This window comes from Scyliorhinus torazame, chromosome 22 (assembly GCF_047496885.1).
Source record: "Scyliorhinus torazame isolate Kashiwa2021f chromosome 22, sScyTor2.1, whole genome shotgun sequence".
Taxonomy (NCBI): Eukaryota; Metazoa; Chordata; class Chondrichthyes; order Carcharhiniformes; family Scyliorhinidae; genus Scyliorhinus; species Scyliorhinus torazame.
In genome coordinates this window covers 102,360,251-102,383,741 of record NC_092728.1, presented here as the reverse complement: position 1 = coordinate 102,383,741, position 23,491 = coordinate 102,360,251, and the positions used below count along the sequence as shown (strand labels likewise).

Here is a 23,491-nt window from a genome sequence, read left to right as displayed (position 1 = left end):
CCAGTTGGACTTTTCCTGTTTGTCAATTTTGTATGTTCCCACAATTGCCAGACCACTTTGCGTTACACATTGAAAGTTAAAATAGGATTGCAGGCTGAGCGAGGGACAATGTGGGAGGTGATAAGTAGAAGTTATTTTTTGCACTGAATGGGATTTGATAATGAAATGCATGGAAGTTCTCTGACTTGAGTATGAAGCAAAGTGAACACTCACTGATTTTCCAGGATGGCCAGGCGGTCCCGGGTATCCTTTCAGTCCCTAAATAGAAGAAAAACACACACATTACTCCATTCGAAAAAGAATAAGAAAAACAAGCATTTCTGCAATTAAAAATCAAAAAACATGCTTCAAAGCAAATGAATGAAAGGTTAGCAAAAACACAAACTCAGCAAAATATGCATTACAGTGCACCTTCAATTACAGTGCACCTTCAATTACAGTGCACCTTCAAATACAGTGCACCTTCAAATACAGAGCACCTTCAATTACAGTGCACCTTCAATTACAGTGCACCTTCAATTACAGTGCACCTTCAATTACAGTGCACCTTCAATTACAGTGCACATTCAATTACAGTGCACCTTCAAATACAGTGCACCTTCAAATACAGTGCACTTTCAAATACAGTGCACCTTCAATTACAGTGCACCTTCAATTACAGTGCACCTTCAATTACAGTGCACCTTCAATTACAGTGCACCTTCAAATACAGTGCACCTTCAATTACAGTGCACCTTCAAATACAGTGCACCTTCAATTACAGTGCACCTTCAATTACAGTGCACCTTCAATTACAGTGCACATTCAATTACAGTGCACCTTCAAATACAGTGCACCTTCAAATACAGTGCACTTTCAAATACAGTGCACCTTTAATTACAGTGCACCTTCAATTACAGTGCACCTTCAAATACAGTGCACCTTCAAATACAGTGCACCTTCAATTACAGTGCACCTTCAATTACAGTGCCCCTTCAAATACAGTGCACCTTCAATTACAATGCCCCTTCAAATAGAGTGCACCTTCAAATACAGTGCACCTTCAAATACAGTGCACCTTCAATTACAGTGCACCTTCAAATACAGTGCACCTTCAATTACAGTGCACCTTCAATTACAGTGCCCCTTCAAATACAGTGCACCTTCAATTACAATGCCCCTTCAAATACAGTGCACCTTCAATTACAGTGCCCCTTCAAATACAGTGCACCTTCAATTACAATGCCCCTTCAAATACAGTGCACCTTCAAATACAGTGCACCTTCAATTACAGTGCACGTTCAATTACAGTGCACCTTCAAATACAGTGCACCTTCAATTACAGTGCACCTTCAATTACAATGCCCCTTCAAATACAGTGCACCTTCAAATACAGTGCACCTTCAATTACAGTGCACCTTCAATTACAATGCCCCTTCAATTACAATGCCCCTTCAATTACAATGCCCCTTCAAATAGAGTGCACCTTCAAATACAGTGCACCTTCAAATACAGTGCACCTTCAATTACAGTGCACCTTCAATTACAGTGCCCCTTCAAATACAGTGCACCTTCAATTACAATGCCCCTTCAAATACAGTGCACCTTCAAATACAGTGCACCTTCAATTACAGTGCACCTTCAATTACAGTGCCCCTTCAATTACAGTGCCCCTTCAAATAGAGTGCACCTTCAATTACAGTGCACGTTCAATTACAGTGCACCTTCAAATACAGTGCACCTTCAATTACAGTGCACCTTCAATTACAGTGCACCTTCAAATACAGTGCACCTTCAATTACAGTGCACCTTCAATTACAATGCCCCTTCAAATACAGTGCACCTTCAATTACAGTGCACCTTCAAATACAGTGCACCTTTAATTACAGTGCACTTTCAATTACAGTGCACCTTCAAATACAGTGCACCTTCAAATACAGTGCACCTTCAAATACAGTGCACCTTCAATTACAGTGCACCTTCAATTACAATGCCCCTTCAAATACAGTGCACCTTCAATTACAGTGCACCTTCAAATACAGTGCACCTTTAATTACAGTGCACTTTCAATTACAGTGCACCTTCAAATACAGTGCACCTTCAAATACAGTGCACCTTCAATTACAGTGCACCTCCAATTACAATGCCCCTTCAAATACAGTGCACCTTCAATTACAGTTCACCTTCAATTACAGTGCACCTTCAAATACAGTGCACCTTCAAATACAGTGCACCTTCAATTACAGTGCCCCTTCAATTACAATGCCCCTTCAAATACAGTGCACCTTCAATTACAGTGCACCTTCAATTACAGTGCACCTTCGAATACAGTGCACCTTCAATTACAGTGCACCTTCAAATACAGTGCACCTTCAATTACAGTGCACTTTCAATTGCAGTGCACCTTCATGTGCAGTGCACCTTCAATTACAGTGCACCTACAATTACAGTGCACCTTCAAATACAGTGCACCTTCAAATACAGTGCACCTTCAAATACAGCGCACCTTCAAATACAGTGCACCTTCAATTACAGTGCACTTTCAATTACAGTGCACCTTCATGTGCAGTGCACCTTCAATTACAGTGCACCTTCAAATACAGTGCACGTTCAATTACAGTGCACCTTCAATTACAGTGCACTTTCAATTACAGTGCACCTTCATGTGCAGTGCACCTTCAAATACAGTGCACCTACAATTACAGTGCACCTTCAAATACAGTGCACCTTCAAATACAGTGCACCTTCAATTACAGTGCACTTTCAATTACAGTGCACCTTCATGTGCAGTGCACCTTCAATTTCAGTGCACCTTCAAATACAGTGCACGTTCAATTACAGTGCACCTTCAAATACAGTGCACCTACAATTACAGTGCACCTTCAAATACAGTGCACCTTCAAATACAGTGCACCTTCAATTACAGTGCACTTTCAATTACAGTGCACCTTCATGTGCAGTGCACCTTCAATTACAGTGCACCTACAATTACAGTGCACCTTCAAATACAGTGCACCTTCAAATATAGTGCACCTTCAAATACAGCGCACCTTCAAATACAGCGCACCTTCAATTACAGTGCACCTTCAAATACAGTGCACTTTCAATTACAGTGCACCTTCAAATACAGTGCACCTTAAATTACAGTGCACCTTCAAATACAGTGCACCTTCAATTACAGTGCACCTTCAATTACAGTGCACCTTCAAATACAGTGCACCTTCAAATACAGTGCACTTTCAATTACAGTGCACCTTCATGTGCAGTGCACCTTCAATTACAGTGCACCTACAATTACAGTGCACCTTCAAATACAGTGCACCTTCAAATACAGTGCACCTTCAATTACAGTGCACTTTCAATTACAGTGCACCTTCAATTACAGTGCACTTTCAATTACAGTGCACCTTCATGTGCAGTGCACCTTCAATTACAGTGCACTTTCAATTACAGTGCACATTCAATTACAGTGCACCTTCAAATACAGTGCACCTTCAAATACAGTGCACCTTCAATTACAGTGCACTTTCAATTACAGTGCACCTTCAATTACAGTGCACGTTCAATTACAGTGCACCTTCAATTACAGTGCACCTTCAAATACAGTGCACCTTCAAATACAGTGGACCTTCAATTACAGTGCACCTTCAAATACAGTGCACCTTCAATTACAGTGCACCTTCAAATACAGTGCACCTTCAATTACAGTGCACCTTCAATTACAGTGCACCTTCAAATACAGTGCACTTTCAATTACAGTGCACCTTCAATTACAGTGCACCTTCAAATACAGTGCACCTTCAAATACAGTGCACCTTCAAATACAGTGCACCTTCAATTACAGTGCACCTTCATGTGCAGTGCACCTACAATTACAGTGCACCTACAATTACAGTGCACCTTCAAATACAGTGCACCTTCAAATACAGTGCACCTTCAATTACAGTGCGCCTTCATGTGCAGTTCACCTTCAATTACAGTGCACCTTCAAATACAGTGCACCTACAATTACAGTGCACCTTCAAATACAGTGCACCTTCAAATACAGTGCACCTTCAAATACAGTGCACCTTCAATTACAGTGCACTTTCAATTACAGTGCACCTTCATGTGCAGTGCACCTTCAATTACAGTGCACCTTCAAATACAGTGCACGTTCAATTACAGTGCACCTTCAAATACAGTGCACCTACAATTACAGTGCACCTTCAAATACAGTGCACCTTCAAATACAGTGCACCTTCAAATACAGTGCACCTTCAAATACAGTGCACCTTCAATTACAGTGCACCTTCAAATACAGTGCACCTTCAATTACAGTGCGCTTTCAATTACAGTGCACGTTCAATTACAGTGCACCTTGAATTACAGTGCACCTTCAATTACAGTGCACCTTCAATTACAGTGCACCTTCAAATACAGCGCATTTTCAATTACAGTGCACCTTCAAATACAGCGCACTTTCAATTACAGTGCACCTTCAAATACAGTGCACCTTCAAATACAGTGCACCTTCAATTACAGTGCACCTTCAATTGCAGTGCACCTACAATTACAGTGCACCTTCAAATACAGTGCACCTTCAATTACAGTGCACCTACAAATACAGTGCACCTTCAATTACAGTGCACCTTCAATTACAGTGCACCGTCAATTACAGAGCACCTACAAATACAGTGCACCGTCAGTTCCAGAGCAACTTCAAATACAGTGCACCTTCAATTACAGTGCACCGTCAAATACATGCACCTTCAAATACAGTGCACTTTCAATTACAGTGCACCTTCAATTACAGTGCACCTTCAAATACAGTGCACCTTCAAATACAGTGCACCTTCAAATACAGTGCACCTTCAATTACAGTGCACCTTCATGTGCAGTGCACCTTCAATTTCAGTGCACCTTCAAATACAGTGCACGTTCAATTACAGTGCACCTTCAAATACAGTGCACCTACAATTACAGTGCACCTTCAAATACAGTGCACCTTCAAATACAGTGCACCTTCAATTACAGTGCACTTTCAATTACAGTGCACCTTCATGTGCAGTGCACCTTCAATTTCAGTGCACCTTCAAATACAGTGCACGTTCAATTACAGTGCACCTTCAAATACAGTGCACCTACAATTACAGTGCACCTTCAAATACAGTGCACCTTCAATTACAGTGCACTTTCAATTACAGTGCACCTTCATGTGCAGTGCACCTTCAATTACAGTGCACCTACAATTACAGTGCACCTTCAAATACAGTGCACCTTCAAATATAGTGCACCTTCAAATACAGCGCACCTTCAAATACAGCGCACCTTCAATTACAGTGCACCTTCAAATACAGTGCACTTTCAATTACAGTGCACCTTCAAATACAGTGCACCTTAAATTACAGTGCACCTTCAAATACAGTGCACCTTCAATTACAGTGCACCTTCAATTACAGTGCACCTTCAAATACAGTGCACCTTCAAATACAGTGCACTTTCAATTACAGTGCACCTTCATGTGCAGTGCACCTTCAATTACAGTGCACCTACAATTACAGTGCACCTTCAAATACAGTGCACCTTCAAATACAGTGCACCTTCAATTACAGTGCACTTTCAATTACAGTGCACCTTCAATTACAGTGCACTTTCAATTACAGTGCACCTTCATGTGCAGTGCACCTTCAATTACAGTGCACTTTCAATTACAGTGCACATTCAATTACAGTGCACCTTCAAATACAGTGCACCTTCAAATACAGTGCACCTTCAATTACAGTGCACTTTCAATTACAGTGCACCTTCAATTACAGTGCACGTTCAATTACAGTGCACGTTCAATTACAGTGCACCTTCAATTACAGTGCACCTTCAAATACAGTGCACCTTCAAATACAGTGGACCTTCAATTACAGTGCACCTTCAAATACAGTGCACCTTCAATTACAGTGCACCTTCAAATACAGTGCACCTTCAATTACAGTGCACCTTCAATTACAGTGCACCTTCAAATACAGTGCACTTTCAATTACAGTGCACCTTCAATTACAGTGCACCTTCAAATACAGTGCACCTTCAAATACAGTGCACCTTCAAATACAGTGCACCTTCAATTACAGTGCACCTTCATGTGCAGTGCACCTACAATTACAGTGCACCTACAATTACAGTGCACCTTCAAATACAGTGCACCTTCAAATACAGTGCACCTTCAATTACAGTGCGCCTTCATGTGCAGTTCACCTTCAATTACAGTGCACCTTCAAATACAGTGCACCTACAATTACAGTGCACCTTCAAATACAGTGCACCTTCAAATACAGTGCACCTTCAAATACAGTGCACCTTCAATTACAGTGCACTTTCAATTACAGTGCACCTTCATGTGCAGTGCACCTTCAATTACAGTGCACCTTCAAATACAGTGCACGTTCAATTACAGTGCACCTTCAAATACAGTGCACCTACAATTACAGTGCACCTTCAAATACAGTGCACCTTCAAATACAGTGCACCTTCAAATACAGTGCACCTTCAAATACAGTGCACCTTCAATTACAGTGCACCTTCAAATACAGTGCACCTTCAATTACAGTGCGCTTTCAATTACAGTGCACGTTCAATTACAGTGCACCTTGAATTACAGTGCACCTTCAATTACAGTGCACCTTCAATTACAGTGCACCTTCAAATACAGCGCATTTTCAATTACAGTGCACCTTCAAATACAGCGCACTTTCAATTACAGTGCACCTTCAAATACAGTGCACCTTCAAATACAGTGCACCTTCAATTACAGTGCACCTTCAATTGCAGTGCACCTACAATTACAGTGCACCTTCAAATACAGTGCACCTTCAATTACAGTGCACCTACAAATACAGTGCACCTTCAATTACAGTGCACCTTCAATTACAGTGCACCGTCAATTACAGAGCACCTACAAATACAGTGCACCGTCAGTTCCAGAGCAACTTCAAATACAGTGCACCTTCAATTACAGTGCACCGTCAAATACATGCACCTTCAATTACAGTGCACCTTCAAATACAGTGCACCTTCAAATACAGTGCACCTTCAATTACAGTGCACCTTCAAATACAGTGCACCTTCAATTACAGACCACCTACAAATACAGTGCACCGTCAATTCCAGAGCAACGTCAAATAGAGTGCACCTTCAATTACAGTGCACCGTCAAATACAGTGCACCTTCAATTACAGTGCACCTTCAAATACAGAGCAACTTTAAATACAGTGCAACTTCAAATACAATGCACCGTCAATTCCAGAGCAACTTCAAATACAGTGCACCTTTAAATACAGTGCAACATTAAATACAGTGAAGCTACATATACAGTGCAACTTAAAATACAGTGCATCTATACATACAGTGCATCTTCAAATACAGTGCACCTTCATATACAATATACAGTGCACCTTCATATGCAGTGCACCTTTAGATACAGTGCACCTTCATATACAGTGCACCTTTCACATACAGTGCACCTTCAAGTACAGTGCACCTTTCATATAAAGTGCACCTTCCTATACAGTGCACCTTTCATATACAGTGCACCTTCAAATACAGTGTACCTTTTATATGCAGTGCACCTTTCATATGCAGTGCACCTTTCATACTCAGTGCACCTTCATACTCGGTGCACCACCAAATACAGTGCACATTTTCATATACAGTGTACCTTCATATACAGTGCACCTTCATACACAGTGCACCTTCATATACAATGATTGGCCGGCAACACTCATTGGGCGGGATTTGCGACCCCATGGTCCTTGACCCCGGAGAAGCCCTGCTGATGGCCAATCAAGTACCTGAGAGGCACCACCTAAGACCATAAAGTTGTACCGCCGGCTCACCGGGTAGGTGAGACCCCTGACACCTCCGTAAAGTCCCCCTGCCCACCCCCCTCCCCAACATATGGTCTCATTTAAAATCTGTAAGGGAATGGGTTGTGAATGAGTTGAAATCTCGCCTTTAGCACCAATCTGATTCAAACTTCACCAGTGCCACACTGTAGACGTAAACCATGCAGGTCCGATCGGCTACCACTCCTCAGTCACTGCTGCGTTAGCTGGGTGGGGGCTGGTGGCATTGGGCAGTCGGGAGAACAGAGAAATAAATCAGTCAGCCTTCTACCTACTGAATACCGCTCACTGACCCCTGTCAGAAAGTGTGCATTTAGGCTGTCAGGTGAAGAAAGGATTAGGACTCTCTGGTGATGCCTTCCATGGTTTAGCAAGTTGGTGAGGTACCCGAGGGTTGCCTGCATACTACAGACCATCAGGGGAGAGGGGGAGAATTAAGAATAACAAATGCTTTTAAAGAATGTTTTGACATCTGGGGCGAAATTCTCCCCCAACGGCGGGATGTCCGCCGACTGGCGCCAAAAACGGCGCCAATCAGACAGGCATCGCGCCGGCCCAAAGGTGCGGAATGCTCCGCATCTTTGGGGGCTGAGCCCCAACATTGAGGGGCTAGGCCGGCGCCGGAGGGATTTCCGCCCCGCCAGCTGGCGGAAATGGCGTTTGTTGCCCCGCCAGCTGGCGGAAATGGCGTTTGTTGCCCCGCCAGCTGGCGCGGAAATGCGGCGCATGCGCGGGAGCGTCAGCGGCCGCCGACAGTTTCCCGCGCATGCGCAGTGGGGAGAGTCACTTCCTCCTCCGCCATGGTGGAGACCGTGGCGGAGGCGGAAGGGAAAGAGTGTCCCCACGGCACAGGCCCGCCCGCGGATTGGTGGGCCCCGATCACGGGCCAGGCCACCGTGGGGGCACCCCCCGGGGTCAGATCGCCCCGCGCCCCCCCCAGGACCCTGGAGCCCGCCCACGCCGCCTGGTCCCGCCGGTAAATACCAGCTTTGAATTACGCCGGCGGGACAGGCATTTCTGGGCGGGACTTCGGCGCCCCTGAATTGAGTTCAGAAGGTTGGTTACATTTTCTCTGAACACTGCAGACCCGAACAAGTTAAAATTGCCTAAAAAAAAATCAATGAAGCTCTGTGTAGGAATGGCAAAATTTAAAACATATCTTTTCATATGAGTTCAGCAAATGTATTTAAGGATGTGCTGTGAGTTCTTGTGAAGGCTCTAAATACCGCAACAAGGTGACAAACGCAACAAGGTGACAAACACAACAAGGTGACACACACAAGTTGACAAACACAAGGTGATAAACACAAGGTGACAAACACAACAAGGTGACATACACAAGGTGACAAACGCAACAAGGTGACAAACACAACAAGGTGACAAACAGAAGGTGACAAACACAAGGTGACAAACACAAGGTGACAAACACAACAAGGTGACAAACACAAGGTGACAAACACAACAAGGTGACAAACACAACAAGGTGACAAACACAAGGTGACAAACACAAGGTGACAAACACAACAAGGTGACAAACACAAGGTGACAAACACAAGGTGACAAACACCAGGTGACAAACACAACAAGGTGACAAACACAAGGTGACAAACACAAGGTGACAAACACAACAAGGTGACAAACACAAGGTGACAAACACAACAAGGTGACAAACAGAAGGTGACAAACACAAGGTGACAAACACAACAAGGTGACAAACACAAGGTGACAAACACAACAAGGTGACAAACACAACAAGGTGACAAACACAAGGTGACAAACACAAGGTGACAAACACAACAAGGTGACAAACACAAGGTGACAAACACAAGGTGACAAACACAACAAGGTGACAAACAGAAGGTGACAAACAAGGTGACAAACAGAACAAGGTGACAAACACAAGGTGACAAACACAACAAGGTGACAAACAGAAGGTGACAAACACAAGGTGACAAACACAACAAGGTGACAAACACAAGGTGACAAACACAACAAGGTGACAAACACAAGGTGACAAACACAAGGTGACAAACACAACAAGGTGACAAACACAACAAGGTGACAAACACAAGGTGACAAACACCAGGTGACAAACACAACAAGGTGACAAACACAACAAGGTGACAAACACAACAAGGTGACAAACACAAGGTGACAAACACAACAAGGTGACAAACACAAGGTGACAAACACAAGGTGACAAACACAACAAGGTGACAAATTGCCTAAAAAAAATCAATGAAGCTCTGTGTAGGAATGGCAAAATTTAAAACATATCTTTTCGTATGAGTTCAGCAAATGTATTTAAGGATGTGCTGTGAGTTCTTGTGAAGGCTCTAAATACCGCAACAAGGTGACAAACGCAACAAGGTGACAAACACAAGGTGAAACAAGGTGACAAACACAACAAGGTGACACACACAAGGTGGCAAACACAACAAGGTGACAAACGCAACAAGGTGACAAACACAAGTTGACAAACACAAGGTGATAAACACAACAAGGTGACAAACACAAGGTGACAAACACAAGGTGACAAACACAACAAGGTGACAAACACAACAAGGTGACAAACACAAGGTGACAAACACAACAAGGTGACAAACACAACAAGGTGACAAACACAAGGTGACAAACACAAGGTGACAAACACAACAAGGTGACAAACACAAGGTGACAAACACAAGGTGACAAACACAACAAGGTGACAAACACAAGTTGACAAACACAACAAGGTGACAAACACAACAAGGTGACAAACACAAGGTGACAAACACAAGGTGACAAACACAACAAGGTGACAAACACAAGGTGACAAACACAAGGTGACAAACACAACAAGGTGACAAACACAACAAGGTGACAAACACAAGGTGACAAACACAACAAGGTGACAAACACAACAAGGTATCAAACACAAGGTGACAAACACAACAAGGTGACAAACACAAGGTGACAAACACAACAAGGTGACAAACACAAGGTGACAAACACAACAAGGTGACAAACACAAGGTGACAAACACAAGGTGACAAACACAACAATGTGACAAACACAAGTTGACAAACCCAGCAAGGTGACAAACACAACAAGGTGACAACACAAGTTGACAAACACAAGGTGACAAACACAAGGTGACAAACACAACAAGGTGACAAACACAACAAGGTGACAAACACAAGTTGATAAACACAACAAGGTGACAAACACAACAAGGTGACAAACACAAGTTGACAAACACAAGGTGACAAACACAAGGTGACAAACACAACAAGGTGACAAACACAAGTTGACAAACACAAGGTGACAAACACAAGGTGACAAACACAACAAGGTGACAAACACAAGGTGACAAACACAAGGTGACAAACACAACAAGGTGACAAACACAAGTTGACAAACCCAGCAAGGTGACAAACACAACAAGGTGACAACACAAGTTGACAAACACAAGGTGACAAACACAAGGTGACAAACACAACAAGGTGACAAACACAAGTTGATAAACACAACAAGGTGACAAACACAACAAGGTGACAAACACAAGTTGACAAACACAAGGTGACAAACACAAGGTGACAAACACAACAAGGTGACAAACACAAGTTGACAAACACAAGGTGACAAACACAAGGTGACAAACACAACAAGGTGACAAACACAAGGTGACAAACACAACAAGGTGACAAACACAAGGTGACAAACACAAGGTGACAAACACAACAAGGTGACAAACACAACAAGGTGACAAACACAAGGTGACAAACACAACAAGGTGAGAAACACAAGGTGACAAACACAAGGTGACAAACACAACAAGGTGACAAACACAAGGTGACAAACACCAGGTGACAAACACAACAAGGTGACAAACACAACAAGGTGACAGACACAAGGTGACAAACACAACAAGGTGACAAACACAACACGGTGCAGAGAAGTCCGTCCATCTTATGTGTGAAGTGATTGTGCCGACTCTCCAACGCACAGACTTCAACACAGCGAGTGTGGCAGCTGCCTTGGCGACCTAGGTCCAAGAATTCTGTCCTGCACTGCTGCAGGACATGCACTGATTGGTGCAAGGCATGCACCCCTGGTGGAGGACCTGCACTCCATGATGCAGGACATGCATACCATGACTCAGGGCATGCTCTCCATGGTGTAGTACATCCACACCATGACACAGGACATACTCTCAATGGCACAGGCGTTTGCTGGTATCCATCAGTGCCAACCTCACTGCAGCTGCTCCTCTATCTCAAGAAGGCCAGGATCCCTTGGGCACCATAAGGAGGTGGATCAGCGGGTGCACATCCCAGTGCCATCCACCCAGGTGAATGTACCGCCCTCTGAATCGTCTCTCCCTATGACCGCTTCAGCTCCAGCTCCACAGGGCGAGAAGGATGGCACTGCCACAGCAGGACCCCAGAAGCAGGCCAAGCCCCCCCCCCCCCCCCTCCCCTCCCCCTCCAGCCTCCCAGGTCTTGGCACTCCAGGTGACGTCTGACAAGGTCATCATAGACAACGAGGCGTGGCAGACAGCAGGCTGCCTCCACCTCGCTTTGGATGTTGGGGGTGCACTAAGACGTAGCGGCAGGATTAGGAAAGTTAAAGAGATCTAGTTGCACAGCTTGGCCATGAGTATTAAGCACTTGGACATAACACCTCTGTAAATTAACCCACTAATTGCAACCTTTCTATGGCTCCTTGTTCTGATGGGCTGTGTTCTTGCAATTCTGAAGTGAAATCTTTGCACCAGGGCAGTGTGCTAAATCCTGGGCTCCCTCCCTGTTATTTGTGCAAGGTTCCCAGCACATTGATGATGTCCCTTCACAATGATTGACCACATCAGTCATTCCCGTATCTCGTAGGGAGTGAGGACTGCTCCCACAATATGCAGGGCTAGCGTCACCCATTCCAGTCATTCTCTGTGTGCTCTCTGCACCTTTGAGCTGCACCTGGCCCCTCCCATCCTAGCTACCTCAGCCTCCGGTGGCACAGCACCTCAAGGATACAACTCACAAAGGTTGCCGGAGAACCAGGACAGGTGAAACCTTCGCCTCTGCATCACTATGCTATAATCCGAGTCTCTGAGAGCAAGTGAGCTGCTATCAGCCAGACAGGAGTCAGACATTCACAGAAGCTTTGTGAGGATCTATGTCCTGCCCCCACTGCAAGTCATCATCACCCGCCTGGGACGCAAGGACCATGGGCGTCCCCATGACAGGAGCCTGATCACTGAGCGTGTGCGCTGCCATTGGCCAATGCGAGAGCAATGCTCACAGATTCAGGGCAGCACGGTAGCATTGTGGTTAGCACAATTGCTTCACAGCTCCAGGGTCCCAGGTTCGATTCCCAGCTTGGGTCACTGTCTGTGTGGAGTCTGCACGTTCTCCCCGTGTGTGCGTGGGTTTCCTCCGGGTGCTCCGGTTTCCTCCCACAGTCCAAAGATGTGCAGGTTAGGTGGATTGGCCATGCTAAATTGCCCATAGTGTCCAAAATTGCCTTTAGTGTTGGGTGGGGTTACTGGGTTATGGGGATAGGGTGTAGGTGTGGACCTTGGGTGGGGTGCAGAGTCGATGGGCCGAATGGCCTCCTTCTGCACTGTAAATTCTATGATTCCATGTGGAGATAGTGGGATCTCCTCACTGAATGTCCTCATCATCCTCCATGAATCTAGCGATAGTTAGCATGTCCCAGGCTCGTCTGCCTCATCTGGACATCGGCATTACCTCATCGTTGACATCCTTTCCCTCGAGGACATCCTCAGCTTCATCCCCTTTGATGTCCTCCTCATCGGAGAAAAAGTGCCACTCATTTATTTCTTTCTCAGGTACTTCCAGATTCAACCTTCCAGATTTGGTATCCTGGCGGGAGTCCATCTTCCAGCCTCATAATATTCCGGGAGATCCGTCTCCGCCCCCAGGAGGCCCATCCTCCTCCGCTCTCAGAGAGGAGATCCAGCTTCATTTTCAGGAGGTCCACCTTCTGTCTTGAATGGTGGGGTCGGCGATGTTGGGCGCCTTTTCAATGCGGCACCCGGACACAACGGCGAACTAGGCGCCATCCAGGCCTGCCCCGCCACTGAATACGGCGTAAAGGACCCGCGTGCATAATCAATGTAGTCGGTGCCAGAAGGTTTGGAGTGTTTCCCCCGTCAGCTGTCACAGCGGAAAACGCTCCACGTTCCCACCCCCGCCACGGCTCCCAGTCTTAAAATGGGGGAATTCCGCATTTTGAGATGTCTGGTGGCTGTGAAAGGTGCTATATTAATGCAGGAACTTTCTCGTCATTAATTGATTCAATTGGAAAGTTTCTAGTCCAACTGACAGTAACTGAAAGCATGTTAAACCCATGTTGGAAAATATGACTGACATCAATGGCACAGAGTCGCACATTCAAGGAAACATGCCATTTTTCAACAGATACCAAGTTGCCAGACAAATGACTGGCCCCAAATATGGATGGCTGCTGCTCAGAAACATGTGAGGGGATGGAACTGTCACATGATTGATTGGAGTGAGTTAGCTCAAAGGCTGACAGGAAAATGTAACAATCGCAAAGTAATGCTCTCGGATTTATTTCAATTCTCCATCTCCAAGAAACTTTTTTTTTTGAATGAAGGCATTCATCGTTTATCATCCATCATTTTTCACATTCAAAGGTTGCAGGCAGCGCTCCAGCGAAAAGTCTGGCTCACAACGCTTCTCATAATTTAATATTCAAAATTCTCAGCTTGCCTGTGGCTGTAGTCAATGAACCCAACTGAATTAGCAGGTAATCCAAGATTCTCGATAATAATAAATAGACTTGCTCCCACTTTGCAACTCCCAGAACCTGGTACAGCCGACTCGTTAATTCAGCAGTCGTTCCATATTAGCGTAGGCAGCAATCCTGAGGTTTTACTTTCATATTTTATATAAAAATAAGCTCTGGAGACAATAGTAAAAATATACTGTGATAAAATAACGGTAGATTTATTTGCTGTGATTTATTTGCTGTGCTGCACATATTATGCGTTGAATAAAAACTATTTTTCCTTCTTTTGTGGGACACTCGCAGGGTGTCACCTTTTAGAAGAAGAAAAGGTTAATCAAGTAACAAATATCCGTGCCACACAAGTGCCAGGCAATGGCCATCTCCAGCAAGAGAGAGAATCTAACCTTCTCCCCTTGATGTTCAATGGCATTACCATGAGTTAATCTACCACTAGCAGCATACTGGAGGTTACCGTCGACCAGAAACTGAACTGTACTAGCCGTATAAAGACTGCGGCTGCATGCGCAGGTCAAAGGCTAGGAATCCTAGGACGAGTAACTCACCTCCTGACTCCCCAAAGCCTGCCCACCATCTACAAGGCACAAGTCAGGAGTGCGATGGAACACTCTCCACTTGCCTGGATGAGCGCAGCTCCAACAACACTCAAGAAGCTCAACACCAGCCGGGACAAAGCATTGATTGGCAAATACACTGTGGCAACTCACGCAAAGCGTCCTTGACAGCACCTTCCGAGGGCAGCAGATACATGGAGAACACCACCACCATTCTCCAACACCCCCCCCCCCCAGCCTGCTCCTCCAAGACACACACCATCCTGACGTGGAACCATATTGCCATTCCTTCAACGTCGCTGGGTCAAAATCCCGGAATGCCCTCTCTTGCTGGGTGGCACACTCAGGGACTGCTGCGGTTCAAGAAGGCAGCTCACCACAGCCTTCTCAAGGGCAGTTGAGGACGGGAAATAAAAATGCTGGCTGTCCTGCGATGCCCACATCCCGTGAAATGAATGAAAAAACAAAATCAAAGAATGGGCGAGATCACTTCAAGAACATTGTGCGATTTAGTCCGGTGTGAGCTGTAGCTCATTTGGGAGCACTCCCACCTCTAAACCACAAGGTATCCGGTTTACGTCCCACTCCAGGGCGTAAACACAAGGTCAAGGGACTGCTGCACCATCAGATTGTCTTTTGGCTGAGGTCCCACCTTTCTCTCTCTCGTGTGGATGTGAAGGTACCTATGGTGCCGCTTTGAAGAAGAGAAGGGTGTCCTTCCCGATGTTTCCCGGGGAAACATCCTTCAATCCTTCACCTCAATAAACAGGTTACCTGGTCATTATCACATTGCTCTTTGTGGAACCTGCTCCATGTGGACTGGCTGAGGTGTTTCCCACATTACACTGGTGAGCACGCCTCAGAAGGTTCTTCACTGAGTGCGAAGGCGTTGTGGACATCAGGCGGTCGTGAAAAGCACCAAATGAATTCAAGGTGGGAATTCTTCGGCCGTTCGCAGGCGGCGGGATTCTCCAGTTCCCTTGGCAGCGCACTCCCCCTTGGGTTTCCCGGTGACGTGGGGTGACTTCAATGGGAAAGCCCGTCGGCAGCGACCAGAACAGCGAATCCCGCCGGCAGTGAACGGCACGTAGTCTCCCACCGCTGGGAAACACGCAGCCCTGGAACCGGAGAATCCAGACCCAAAGCCCAAGTCTTTGGTTTTCCTTTTCAGAGTGAAGAAAGGGAGAGATGTTCTGGAAGAGGGAGTACGGAGGATAACAAAGAGTCACAACTGGAGATATTTAGAAGTAAACTATTAGAAGGACTAAGTGTAAAATTTGCATTTGTGAAAGCTGATTGGGATGGACACACAGGACACATTGACCACATATTTTCCCAGAACGATTTGGAAATGGGAGTGGAGCTAAACACCTGGAGAGTGGGAAATGTAACCCATGTTCAGGAAAGATGGAAGAGAGAAGTCAAAAATAATGAAGGGATAGGCTGTGATTAAAATGCTAAACCTTGAATTTCTGGAATGACAGAAAGGATTCGGCCCAAGCCAGGGTGGGGCTGGACCGAGAGTTCGTGGCTGAGTCCAGCTACAATAGGATTCCATCCCATTCAGACGGATATTCTGTATGACAGCATTGAGGCTGAGGGCTGGCTCAGCTCGTGCAATATGCAGAGGTCAATACTCAAGGTGGGAGCAAAGAAAGGTGCACTTGATCAATGGGAGGCTGCTGATCATTAAGGATAATCTTTATTGTCACAAGTAGGCTTACATTAACACTGCAATGAAGTTACTGTGAAAATCCCCTCGTCGCCACATTCCGGCGCCTGTTCGGGAACACGGAGGGAGAATTCAGAATGTCCAATTCACCGAACAAGCACGTCTTTCGGGACTTGTGGGAGGAAACCGGAGCACCCGGAGGAAACCCACGCGGACACGGGGAGAACGTGCAGACTCCGCACAGACAGTGACCCAAACCGGGAATCGAACCTGGGACCCTGGTGCTGTGAAGCAACAGTGCTAACCTCTGTGCTACCGTGAAGCAAATAGTGTAAATGCAATTGAAAGGGTACTAAAGAAGCAGATGAGGGAGGGGAATGGGACAGAACGTTACACTGATGCAGTGAGAGGGGGAAAGATGGGAGGAGAACATATACATCAGCATAAACTAGCTGGGCCGAATGGCCTGTTTGTGTGTTCTATATCCTATGTACAAGTAGATTAAAATTGACTGTTCTATTCACGGCTCAAATTCTGTTGTCGACTCCTAGAGTAGCTTCGATCATGAAAATCAAACACGGGAGGGTATATTGTCCACCGCTCCACAATCTGCCCTCTCCACTGGCAGAAGGGAGGACGATGAAGCAAGATGCATCACATCGGGTGCGTAGGGGAGATGCTGGCATATCCCAAGCTCCCCCAGCTCACTTGCCAGGGGATGGCCTAGCTGGGTATTCCATGGCAGGGGTCCCTGTCAAGAGCTGGCAGCAAGACCCACACACCTTAAGGAAATTTGTAGGCTTGAAGTGGTTTTAATACGGAGCAACTCCTCTGCTCCCTGGGACCCAAATCAAGTCCACGCGACTGATCTCAGGCGTTGACAAGCTGCTAAACGTGGAAGCCAGCGGCTCAGCGAGAAAATCTCCGATATTCTTCAGCACTCTTGGATGATTGCCAAGAGGACCAGCAGATTTGAAGAACTGAAGAGCTTTAGCCAAGACCATTTTCACATTGAGTTTCCAGGATTCAATATTGAAGCCTGACTGTCTGTCACCAACAGCAGCATAGAGCTGTTTATTTAGCAATGGAAACAGTTGCATTTATCATGCTGCAGTTGTACCATTTCTCACTGAATAGCTACTGAATGTTCCAAAAGGCAAGAGCTGGACTGTCTTCAGGCCGGAAATTTCTTCTGTAAGAAATGTACACACTTGACTGAGCCAACCACAAGACAATCCCACTGCCAACGACAGCTACATAGCTCAAAGTGGGTGAAGGCGACAACTTCAACAATATATATCACAAGGAAGTCAGTGAGGAGGTGGTCAATCATCAACAAAACACTGATGATCATAGAATCATAGAATTTACAGTGCAGAAGGAGGCCATTCAGCCCATCGAGTCTGCACCGGTCCTTGGAAAGAACACCCTACTTAAGCTCACGCCTCTACCCTATCCCCATAACCCAGTAACCCTACCTATCCTTTTTGGACACTAAGGGCAATTGATCATGGCCAATCCACCTAACCTGCCCATCTTTGGACATTGGGAGGAAACTGGAGCACCCGGAGGAAACCCACACAGACACGGGGGGAACGTGCAGACTCCGCACAGACAGTGACCCAAGCCGGGAATCGAACCTGGGACCTCGGAGCTGTGATTCAACAGTGCTAACAGCTGTGCTACCGTGGGCCGCCCTACGCTGTGGGATGTGACCATCACTGGCTGGGCCAGCAATTACTGCCGATCCTAAATGCCCTCGAGAAGGTGACAGTGAGCTGCCTTCTTGAATTGCTGCAGTCGTGTGTGGTGTAGATATGCACAGTTCTGTGAGAGAGGGAGTTCCAGGATTTTGACCCAGCCACAGTGAAGGAGCAGCGATACTGTTCAAAGCCAGGATGGCGAGTGACTATGGGGGGCTTGTTATGCACCTTCTGTCCTCTACATGACTGAGATCTTGGCATGGTGCTGGCGGAGGAGGCTTGGCATGTTGCTGCAGTGCTGGAACCCAGTCAATGTTTAATGTGGCGGACGAGGAATTGATCGAGCGGGCTGTTTGTCTTGGGTATCTGGTAGCTTGAGTGCTGCTGCGGTTGCATTCAGACCAGTGCCCACTGTTAGAACGGAGACCAGTGCCCATTGTTAGAACGGAGACCAGTGCCCATCGTTAGAACGGAGACCAGTGCCCATTGTTAGGACGGAGACCAGTGCCCATCGTTAGAACGGAGACCAGTGCCCATTGTTAGAACGGAGACCAGTGCCCATCGTTAGGACGGAGACCAGTGCCCATCGTTAGAACGGAGACCAGTGCCCATTGTTAGGACGGAGACCAGTGCCCATTGTTAGAACGGAGACCAGTGCCCATCGTTAGAACGGAGACCAGTGCCCATCGTTAGAACGGAGACCAGTGCCCATTGTTAGAACGGAGACCAGTGCCCATCGTTAGGACGGAGACCAGTGCCCATTGTTAGGACGGAGACCAGTGCCCATCGTTAGAACGGAGACCAGTGCCCATCGTTAGAACGGAGACCAGTGCCCATCGTTAGAACGGAGACCAGTGCCCATTGTTAGGACGGAGACCAGTGCCCATCGTTAGAACGGAGACCAGTGCCCATCGTTAGAACGGAGACCAGTGCCCATTGTTAGAACGGAGACCAGTGCCCATCGTTAGAACGGAGACCAGTGCCCATTGTTAGGACGGAGACCAGTGCCCATCGTTAGAACGGAGACCAGTGCCCATTGTTAGAAATGTGATTCGGGCACAGTTACTAATACAGTCTAGTACGAAGTCTGACAACACCAGGTTAAAGTCCAACAGGTTTGTTTCAAACACTAGCTTTCGGAGCACTGCTCCTTCCTCAGGTGAGCAGCACTGCTCCTTCCTTCACCTGAGGAAGGAGCAGTGCTCCGAAAGCTAGTGTTTGAAACAAACCTGTTGGACTTTAACCTGGCGTTGTAAGACTTCTTAATGTGCTCAACCCAGTCCAACGCCGACATCTCCACATCCTAATACAGTCAATGCATCTTAAAACGCACAATACAGACTCAAATTAAACGTCTGCACAATGATTTTCCAATCAGGGATTCCCCCTTTCCTGAAATTCATTCTTAAACCTGAAAGCAATAAAAATGTTAACCGCCGTCCAGTTTTAGCAGCGAGTAACAATCTCTGTTGCCTACCTTTCGGCCTGATGGTCCGAGCAGCCCTTCGGAACCAGGTCGGCCTATGTCACCCTGCAAACAATAAAACAGCACGTTAGAAATACTTTTGTCGGTAAACCTTCTATTGATTCCACTGTTCAAATCAGGTAAGATAAGGTGACCCAATATTGCGATCAATGCTGGCTTTAAATAGTCAAAGCAATGTACATCAACGTGAACACAGGACCTATCAGAAGTCTTAAAGCTCAGCAGAACGAAATTTGTTTATGCTCCATTCAGTCCAATGTCTTCTCTCGTCCTGCCAAGCACAGTACCGGGCAAGATTTACCCCACTCAAAACACATTCACCTAGGCAGCTAAAACCCGGTCCACTAATGTTGCAGATGGACAATATTCTTTGCCATAAAATACTATTTTATGTCTTATTCCATATATTTTCCAATATATATATATTTCATTCATCATAAAAAGGGCGAAGAACGGAGATATCTCCACCACAAAATTAAGGAGGTTACAAATAGCAAATACAGAATTCCACAGGTTTTGGGCATGTCCTCCATTAAATGTTTCAGATATTGCTGGTGCTTTGACCCATTTCCTCTCTTTAAATGTTACATTATCCGGGATTCTCCGTTGCGCGTCCGTCCCACTGCCGCTGCTTGCAAGGACGGAGAACTCGGCGTTCCATTCGCTAGCGGTGGAACTGTCTACTCTTACCGCTTGTCAATGGGAATTCACATTGAAACCACCCCACACCGCCGGGGAATCCGCAAGTGGGGTGAGGGGGGGGCGGGGGGGGTGGTTGCGCTGCTAACAGCTTTTTAATAATAATAATCTTTATTGTCACAAGTAGGCTTACATTAACACTGCAATGAAGTTACTGTGAAAATCCCCTCGTCGCCACATTCCGGCGCATGTTCGGGTACGCAGAGGGAGAATTCAGAATGTCCAATTCACCTAACAAGCACGCCTTTCGAGGCTTGTGGGAGGAAACCGGATCACCCGGAGGAAACACCTTTCCTCCTGGGACAGGAGTGTTCACAGTTTCTTACTTGACAGTGCTGTGGCTCAGCGACTGAATGATCAAATCCCACTGTGATAGGTTGTGAAACTGAATATCCAGCACTTAATAGGTCCAATCTATCAGTGCCCCAGTCAAATTAATCCTTCTCTGTGGTCCGCTGTGCTGCACTGTTTTTGTGTGGTTGAAAGAGATAAAATTCTTAAAGGGCTTGACAGAATAGATGATCATAGATCATAGTATTTACAGTGCAGCAGGACATTCGGCCCATCGAGTCTGCACCGGCCCTTAGGGAAAGAGTACCCTACTTCAACACACGCCTTCACCCCTTCCCCGTAACCGAGTAACCCCACCTAACCTTTTGGACACTAAGGGGCAATATCATGGCCAATCCACCAACCTGCACATCTTTGGACTGTGGGAGGAAACCGGAGCACCGGGAGGAAACCCACGCAGGCAGGGGGAGGAAGTGCAAACTCCACTCAGACAGTCACCCAAGGCCGGAATTGAACCCTGGAGCTATGAGGCAGCCGTGCTAACCGTGCTAACTGTGCAAAATGTTAACCCTGGCTGGGGAACGTGGGATCCCAGTTTCAGAACGAGGGGCTGGCCAAATTCAACGGAGATATCGCTTCATAGTGAAGGAATTAATTAAAATATAGCGTGGAAAGGCGTAGTTTAAGTAGATCAGGCAGGACTTCCGGGTGCGGCGATGACCAGCTAAGTCGCACGTTTCGGCAGCTCCCGGTGGAACGGACTTTTGGGCTCTTGATAGGAGCCCCAACGGAAATTTTAACGGCAAAAAACACTGTGCTGTAATCCAGAAGGGAATCCCCCCTGGACACGGATGGAAAAAAGAGAGGAAGGTGGCCAGATTGCGGTGGGTCCTCTAGAGCAGCGGCCAGGAAGGCAGGCACAAAGCAAGATGGCGTCGGAAGGAGGCAGTTTAATATGGGGCCCTGACCAACAGGAGTTCTTGCGGCGTTGCGTGGAAGAACTCAAAAAGGAGATAAAGAAGGAGCTGTTGGCCCCGATATTACAAGCGATTGAGGGGCTAAAGGAGGAGCAAAAGACCCAGGAACAGGAGCTTCGGGTCGTGAAGGCAAAGGCTGCTGAGAATGAGGACGACATACAGGGCCTGGTGGTGAAAACGGAGATGCACGAGGCACAACACAAAAGATGTGTGGAAAGGCTGGAGGTGCTGGAGAATAATGCGAGGAGGAAGAATTTAAGGATTCTTGGTCTTCCCGAAGGTGTAGAAGGGGCGGACGTCGGGGCATATGTGAGCACGATGCTGCACTCGTTAATGGGATCGGAGGCCCCGACGGGTCCGCTGGAGGTGGAGGGAGCTTATCGAGTTATGGCGCGAAGACCGAGGGCTGGAGAAATTCTTCGAGCCATAGTGGTGAGATTTCTCCGATATAAGGACAGAGAGATGGTCCTCAGATGGGCAAAGAAAACTCGGAGCAGTAGGTGGGAGAACGCGATGATCCGCGTATATCAAGATTGGAGGGCGGAGGTGGCGAGAAGGAGGGCAAGCTTTAATCGGGCCAAGGCGGTGCTGCACAAACGGAAGATTAAATTTGGAATGCTGTAACCGGCAAGACTGTGGGTCACACATCAAGGGAAACACCACTACTTCGAAACGGCAGATGAGGCGTGGACATTTATTGTCGAGGAGTGAGCGGGCCATAAAAAGAACGTTTGGGACAAAGTGGGGGGTGAATATGTGGGATGAAGGGGGGGAAAAGAGGGAAGAGATGACTTCCCAAGTTGTTAATCCTGCGACCCTGTAACTTTTCTCTCTTCCCCATGTCGTGGGGGAGGGAGGATGAGGAGCTGAGGGCGCCGGCCATTGGGGGCGGGGCCAAAAGGGAAGCATGGTCTTTGTTCCCACGCTATGGTAATCACGGCGGGAACAGGGAAGCAGGAAGGAGGGGGCCTTGCACAGTGTGAGCCGAGGTCACGGGGGGAAGCCGAGGTCGGCCAGAGTTTGCTGACTTCTGGGAGCAACATGGGGGGTGCAATTACGCTAGTTTGGGATCTAGCAGGGTGGGGGGGGGGGTTAACTGGGTTGCTGCTGCTGGGGAGAAGGGGGAGCTGGTATGGGGGGGTCAGGGCGGGGGGGGCGCCGCTTGGGGGAGATACGGCTACGTGGGAACCGGGTGAGGAGCTGGATTGGAAAAGGAGATGGCTAGTCGTCAATTGGGGGGTAAAGAGCCCCCCAACCCGGTTGATCACGTGGAATGTGAGAGGGCTGAATGGGCCGATTAAGAGGGCACGGGTACTCGCACACCTAAAGTAGATCAGGCAGAATCTTGGAAAATGGTGGAAAAGGCTCGAAAGAGCTAAATGAATTACTCCTGCTCCTATTTCCTCTGTACCCGCTATCTACATAGTGTGCTGCAATAACTCCTCAACTTTACTGAGAGGTCACGATAACCAATGAAGA

The 23,491-nt window shown here is 46.8% G+C and overlaps 1 protein-coding gene across 1 annotated transcript in view; it reads right to left on the bottom strand.

The window, feature by feature from the left end:
* The window catches only part of col27a1b (collagen, type XXVII, alpha 1b), a 699,034-nt gene that overhangs the window by 487,344 nt on the left and 188,199 nt on the right, over positions 1–23,491 (bottom strand). Inside the window, exons 7-8 of the mRNA XM_072487808.1 lie at positions 20,037–20,090; positions 214–258 (exon numbers count right to left, since the gene is read on the bottom strand). Coding sequence (XP_072343909.1) covers positions 214–258; positions 20,037–20,090 — 99 coding nt within the window. The remainder of the gene's footprint in view (positions 1–213; positions 259–20,036; positions 20,091–23,491) is intronic.